The sequence below is a fragment of the Eptesicus fuscus genome, chromosome 18 (assembly GCF_027574615.1).
Source record: "Eptesicus fuscus isolate TK198812 chromosome 18, DD_ASM_mEF_20220401, whole genome shotgun sequence".
NCBI classification, from domain to species: Eukaryota; Metazoa; Chordata; class Mammalia; order Chiroptera; family Vespertilionidae; genus Eptesicus; species Eptesicus fuscus.
Window position 1 is genome coordinate 49541352 of NC_072490.1, and position 7001 is coordinate 49548352.

Sequence of the window (7001 nt, forward strand, 5' to 3'; positions counted from 1 at the left end):
GGAGGGGAGCTCGGCGCGCCCAGCCAGTAATCCGAGCTCGTTGATTATCCAGATTCGGATCAAACGGGGCGCGGCGGCCGGCCCCCTCCTGGGAATGATTAGATGATTAATGTAATGCTGTTTGAAGGGTCTCTGTTTTCTCTCTTAATTTGGGTCATTACTTAGGAAGCAAGCGTGAGATCATTTCATCAGCGCGCTCGGGCGGCGGAGAGGAGATAGCTAGCGACTCAGGAAATGGGCTGACGGCGCGGCGATCCGGGTGCGGGAGGCGGCGGCGGCGGCGGCGGCTCGGGGTGTGCCCCCCGCGGCAGGCCCCCCCCCCCCGCCCCCCGCACGCAGAGCGCGGCCCCAGATCAGCCGCGCGGACCAGGGAGTCCCAGAGCGCGGGCTGGGCGGGGACCCTGGGCCTCAGCCCTCGCCTCCAGGAAAGACTGGGAGGGACAGCTGCCCCATCAGGTCGCCCAGAGAAGGGCACAGCCCAGAAGCGCCCCGACTGGGCTAGTGCCGGACCGTTTACCCCGCGCGAGGAGGCGCTTTGCTCGAGGACGCACCCCAAATTTGCTCCCCAACATCCAGCCACTTGGGACCCCTCTTTAAAAAAAAAAAAAGTCATCCAAATAAAGCAACACCCAGAATTCCAAGCGTCGGAACAGTCACCAAAGAGAAAAATTTCATCACGTGGAGGCCTTTTCACCCAAGCTTTGGGTGGGGGGACTGGGGGAGGGTCTTAGTGCGCAGGCGCAGTAGGAACACTGGTTTGGCCTCCCAGGGGTCCCAGCGCCCCAGGGAAGTCGCATTTGGGCAGGGAAATGCTATACGCGTGTATTGCCTGCTCCTTCTTCAGCGTTGCTGAGCTGATGGCGCCGCGAGGGGACAGGGGGCGGGAAAAAGAACGCGCACAATGACCTGTTTATTGAGTCACATATGTGTGTATTCCGTGTTCGGGTGGACAGGAGGGTTTACATGGCTGTAGAACGACGGCCGAGGCGCCTGGCTCTTCCCCGGCGTCCCGGTCCCAGGCCGGCGTCCACCCCGCCGCCCGAGGAGAAGCCGAGGCCCGGAATTAAATACGTTTCGGCGCACAGGGTTTAAATAAGTTTCCCGAATACACAAAGGTGGGAGCCGCGCTGCTCGCTGCCAGTCCTCGAGGAAACGTTTAACTTTCCAAAAAAATATGCTGGTTTCGATAAATAGATTTTAGCCTCTCTGCTATAGTCTCTTTCCCTCTCAGTTTTAGACACGAGTTTATAGGTGTGAGCTGCTTGGGGGCTGGAGAGGGCCGGAAGGGAGGGCGAGGCCGTCGCTCTCAGCTCTGCACTGTCCGAGCCAGGTCCTTCGTGGACGGGGTGGCAGGGCCCGCGCTGTCGTGGAGTTTGCGCACGTGTTTCTTTAAGTCAAAGTTCCTGCAGAACCCTTTGCCGCAGGTGGCGCAGGTGAAGGGCTTCTTGTCGTTGTGGGTGTGCATGTGGAAGGTCAGGTTGTAGACCTGGTGGAAGGCCTTGTTGCAGATGGTGCACTTGTACTGCTTCTCGCCGCTGTGGGTCAGCTTGTGGTTCTTGTAGTTCCCTGCAAAGACGCACAACAACAGAGTTCGGGGGTGCAGTGGCAAGGGGAGGGGTGCCCGCGCTCCGAAGGCGACGCTTGGCTAAGCGGGCGCGACCCCTGCGAGAGAAGAAGTTGTCAAACTTCGTCAGCGTCAGGCCCGCAGCTCTCAGGACTGGCTGGACGGCCGAGCCCCCGCCTCAGCCCGCGCCCTGCTCCCCCCACCCCCCCCCCGCCTCCCTCCGCCCCGGGCCCCGGGCCCGCCCCGCATCCCTCCCGCGGTGCTCGGCCGGCCCGGAAACTTGCGCGCCCCCAGAGACACTTGGGGTCCAACTCTGGCTTGCTACTTCGCTCCAAGAAATTCTCTCGAACCCAGGCTTCGTCCCTCATTCCCCCCCCCCCTTGCCTTTTCATTAAAAATTTTACTCCCTCTTGTCCCCTAACTACCACCTGGACAGTCGACATGCTTTGGAAGATCAAGAGAAACGCCGAGGTTGGGGGTTCTGGGGATAATAGCGGTTTCCCCGAGTCTTAAGTCGTTCCCACGTGGTGGATTTTGCCTAGGTTTTTTTTTTTAATTATTAGAAAGGGGAGTTCCGGCTACAAAGGGAACCTTTTTCTGTAAGGCAACACTCTCTCCTGCCTTCTTTCCCTCTGTCCCTGCCTTCCTCACTCCCCAGCTCCCCAATGCGGAGCCTCTGTGCAACCAGCAGACCAGAATCCGGCGAGGTCTGCTAGCCGCCCGGCAGCTCCCACCCAAACCCGGCACCACCCGATTCTAAAGAAACGCTGCGCGAGCCTGCGGCGCTCACGCTCCCTCTCGCCGGATCGCTCTGCCTTTCCGCTAGCGTGGCCCACCGACACCCCAGGTGAGAGGAGCGGAGGGCTTCGCCCCGCACGTTACCTTTCTGGTGAAAGCCTTTGCCGCAGAACTCGCAGACGAAGGGCTTGTAGCCCGCGTGGATGCGGATGTGCGTGTTGAGCGTGGAGCTGCGGTTGAAAGCTTTGCCGCACTGGTTGCATTTATGAGGCTTTTCCTGCGGAGAGGGGCGCGCACACAGTGAGGCTGAGTGCCAGGCAGGGAAAGGCCACCTCGGGGGGTACCTTGAAGGAGCACCTTGGAGGGGCACGGGCTCTCGGAGCGGGGTACGGGGGAACCCTTGGCCATCCTCTCCCCAGCGGCGTCGCTCAGGCGCGGGGTGCTGCGCGCGGGCCAGGCTGGAACCCGGGGCCACGTACCTGGGTGTGGATAATTTTGTGTCTGCACAGCGTGCTGGCCTGGCGGAAGCCTTTGCCGCAGACTTTGCACACGAACGGTCTGGCTCCGGTGTGGACCGGCATGTGGCGGGTGAGGTTATAGTGAGCGTTAAACACCTAGGGAAGGACACGAGGGGGCCTTGTGGTGTGTCCAGGGGAGAGCCTAGCCTCAGCCCAGGGAGGCCACGGCTAACCCTGCCCAGGCAACACCCCTCCCCCCAACCCGAGCCCCTTTCCTTCTGCAAAGGGCTTCCCGACCCTCTGCCCTCGCCAGCTGTGTGTGGCCAGTGACCACGGCACCCCCATTTTACAGAACAGGAAACTGAGGCCCCAGACTTGAGTAGACAGCTATTGGGGAGCTCCTAAACCAGAGAAAGGGGAGTGCCAGGCATCCCCAAGCAAGCAGCCGCCGCTGCTCACACCTCCCAGACCCCAGGGACCCAGGCCTCACCTTGCCGCACACCTCGCAGGTGAAGTTTTTCGGCTTGCCGTCCGCGGAGGCACCGGGCAGCTTGCTGTGGCCCTTGACGCCGCCGCGCTCGGCGGTCAGGGCCGAGTTCTCTTTCAGCACCTGCTCCAGCGGCGCGGGCAAGCGCTCCTTGTGGGCGTAGGGGGCCGGATGGGGGAACTTGTCCGCGGCCAGGCCGGCCAACTTGGCGTTCTCCAGCAGAAAGAGCTTGGGGTGCGCGGCCAGGGCGGCGGGGGCCTGCGCCGCGTTGAGGAGGCCGGATGGGAAGAGGTGGCCGCCGAGAAGCTCAGATGGCGGGTACGCGGCCGAGTCCAGGTAGTTGAAGTAGTAGAGCGAGCCGCTGGCCGGCAGCCCCACCGCGTGGTTGATGACCTGCGGCTTGATGACCCTGCCCGCGGGCAGCGCGGCCGGCGCCAGGCCCAGCTCGGCTTTGCAGCACACGCCACAGTTGGTTTTGCACAAGCCGCTGGCGCCGCACACCGAAGCCCCCCCGCCCCCGCCGCCGCCCCCCGCCCGGAGGCTGCTTTTCCAGAGCTCCGAGTAACTGAGCAGCGTCTTGGACGGCAGGTCGTAGCCCAGGGGCTGGAGGGGGATCATGCAGGGCAGCGGCGAGCAGAGGTTGAGCAATTTCTTGCCCTGGCCGCTGTCTGCCTCCAGTGCCCCCGGCCGGGGCTCAAAGGGCGCACGCGGCTCCGACGTCTTCGCCATGATGCGCTCGATGGAGAAGGCCAGCGTCTTGGAAGTGGCCGGGGACGCTCCGGCTCGGGGACAGGCCGGGGGCACCATGGTCTCCAGGGAAGCCGAGCTCGCCATGGCGCTCCGAGCCGCGCCGCGCAGACTGGGCCAGGGCGCAGCCTCTCTCCTCTAAGTCTGCATTCCGGGAAAGGCAGGGAGGGGAACCGCAGTTTAATAAGCACCTAGTCGGGTCCGGGTCACCCATTTGCATTCAAATGAACAGGGGCCGAACAAAGTGCACCCAAGGGTACCAAATTACCGCCCATTAATCCAGCGCGCAAAGGGACCCACCAGCCCTGCCCTGGGACTTTCAAAGGGGGAGCGGGGAGGGTTTACAAAGGACGAGGAAAGAGAGAGAGGAAGAGAGAAAGGGAGGAAGAAAGAAAAGAGCCTCACATTAACCCCCCTGAGCTGTTCCCTAGACCCCGGCCTCCGGCACGCGTGCTGGGAGCTGGACGGTGAAGGGGCCAAGTTCCGGAGGACCGGAAAGCCACCACGCATTTACCTCTTTGCCCCACCGCCGCGGAGATGCCTTCCGAGCCATGCAGCGCGCTTCCTCTGTCACATTTTGATGGCAAACATCTTCCCCTCCGCGTGAGATCACTGTCTTTTACATGCAGCTGACATCACATGAAGTCACTTCAAGTGGAGTGACTCGGGCGGCGGCGCGGCTCCGCCAGCGGCCCCTGTGTCCCCCGCGCCTGCCGGCCGCCGCCGCCGCCGCCCCTCAAACTTTAAAAGGAGGCAACTGGCGCCCGCGCTCCCCTTGGGAAAGTGCGAGCGGTTCGCGAATCGGGAAGGAGGGGAGAGATGGGAGGGGGAGGGGGAGGAATCGTGATGGTTTTGCCGGTGGAAAAAAAAAAAGGGGGGGGGGGGAGTCCAAACCCAGGCAGAGTTCCGTGCGTGGTTCACAACTTTGGGGGCCTATAGGTTTGGGGGACGCGGGGAGGACAGGGGGTCCTGGTCTCGCCGCCCCAAAGGGCCCCTGAGTGTCCATCGAGTTGCCGAAGTATCCCTTCGCCCTCTGCAGCCGAGCCGGCCACCGCGCTAATCAGCTGCCATTTACCCACGGAGCCGGCGCCAGCCCCGAACACGCGCAAAGGATAATTACCTCATTAGGATGTGGCGCATGGACGCGAGCGCCGCGTTTGGAGGGCGAACTTGTTAATGGGGAAATATTAATTTATGCAAAAACAACGAGCTCGCCTCGGCTGGCGTCGGAGGTCGGGAGGGAGCTCCCGCCGCCTACGGACGACCCCGAAGCACCGGGCAGGGCAAGGCCGCGCGCGCCCAGGTCCCCTGGACCAGGGCGGCCGGCGGGGGCGCCTCCCCCTCTCTGGCCAGCTCCCTGCCCTCGGCTGCGGGAGACTGCGCGGCCAGCTGGAGGACGGTTTGAGATCCTAATCGATCAGGATCGCTGATGTGCGATCGGGTGTCGGAGGCAAAGCCCGGCTCTGCTGTTGGTTTAGGGCTGCGTGCGGGGAGAGTGCGGAGGGCAGCTCTCCCCGCTGATGGGGACTTGCTGTTTGTATAATTGAGAAGGTCCAGTCTCCACCTGTTTAAGGAGCAGATTGAAACAGCAGAACCTCCCCTGGATCCTATTAAAACGCTTTTCCTCCTAAGGCCATTCAGTCGAACCAATTTTCCGAAGTGATTCATAGAGCTGAATTCTGCCAAGGCAGCGCTTTCACTTTTAGCCACTAAAGCACCGCGTGGAACCGGGTTTTGTGTTTTTCTAAAATAAAGAGAAGGATTATCAGAGGGGAGAGGGAAGGGGCCTGGAGGGGGGCGGGAGAGACTTAGTGTGGCCAGAGGTACAAGCAGAGGGAAGAAAAGGCCCTTTTCTAGACAGGCCCCAACTAAGTTCGGAGGAATTCAGCGTTTTGTGCCTGGCGCACAAAAGCAGCGCGCTCCGAGCCCGGTTTGGAGCGGCTGAATTCATCTGTTTGCAGACCATTCCACCTGCGTATCACAACAAACTGCTCCAAGACGCTCCAGCACTTTCAACGGGACGGATGCTCCTGGCGACAACAAAAGTGGTGGAGGCTGAGGGCTCTTATGGGGCGGAGGACGGCTCGCAGGAGAGTTAGGGAGAGAATGAGGTTTGGGGAAGGAGGAGGGGGGCGGGTGTGTGCGTGGTTGTTTTTTTTTTTTAAACTTTTGGATGGTTTTGTTTTCGGGACAATTATATCTTGCCTGCCAGCTTTTGCAAGACCACCAGCTTTGTGGCCGCAACCAGAGTTTAAGAGGATTATGGTGGGTATAATATGAGCAAACAGGGTTGAGGGTTTGACAGTGAATTCCATCTCCAAAGACACAGGACTTGGTGGCGCTCAGGAAATGGTTGGGGGACACAAACCCTCTCCCTTTTCACCCAGGGAAGGCCTGGAGGCACTGAGCACCCCACCCCAGGCCTCTGCTGCCAGACATCCCCGGGGGAACCATGAGGGGAAGAGACTGGGAACCGTTTAGTTTAACTTCAGGCAGACCGCTCCTTTTTTCCTTCAGAACTTCTTCTTCTGCCCACTCCTCCTCCGAGTGTATTTTCAGACAGGACATCCACGGCAGGTAAGGAAAGGAAAAGTGTGCTTGGAGAGCAGGGAGCAGGAACAAAGAAAGGTCTCCAAGGGAAAGCTGCCCAGAGGGGGCCTGCTGTGGGTTCCCGTCTCACCCTGCCAAGCTCAGAAAGTACCCCTAAATTCTGCAGTCAGGAGTCTGTTCCCCTCAACCCCTCCCCTTTTCCAGGTTTCAAACCTAGAAAGGGGCTTGTTCCTCTGGAGGGGACATGTCCATACAGCCCATTGAATTCCGAGGTTCAGAGAGGCAGAATTCCAGACCCAATGTACCCCCACCCTGTGTTAATGTGAAAGCAATAACAAAGATGACCCCCCCCCCCCCGCCCCCGCCACCACCACCAAAACAAGAAACAAACCAACAACTCACCCCGGCATTGAAACAGTATCACTACAGTCTCAAAACCTGAATTTCTCTCCCGACT

The 7001-nt window shown here is 60.7% G+C and overlaps 1 protein-coding gene across 1 annotated transcript; it reads right to left on the reverse strand.

Annotated features, from left to right (window-relative positions):
- Positions 1 to 1210: 1210 nt before the first annotated feature.
- On the reverse strand, positions 1211 to 4081 carry FEZF2 (FEZ family zinc finger 2). Its single transcript, XM_054729876.1, has 4 exons — positions 3251 to 4081; positions 2782 to 2916; positions 2447 to 2579; positions 1211 to 1566 (listed from the first exon to the last, which is right to left on the reverse strand). Exons 1-4 carry the CDS (start codon positions 4079 to 4081, stop codon positions 1307 to 1309), a joined length of 1359 nt encoding a protein of 452 aa, XP_054585851.1. The 3' UTR covers positions 1211 to 1306.
- Between the last annotated feature and the right edge of the window lie 2920 nt (positions 4082 to 7001).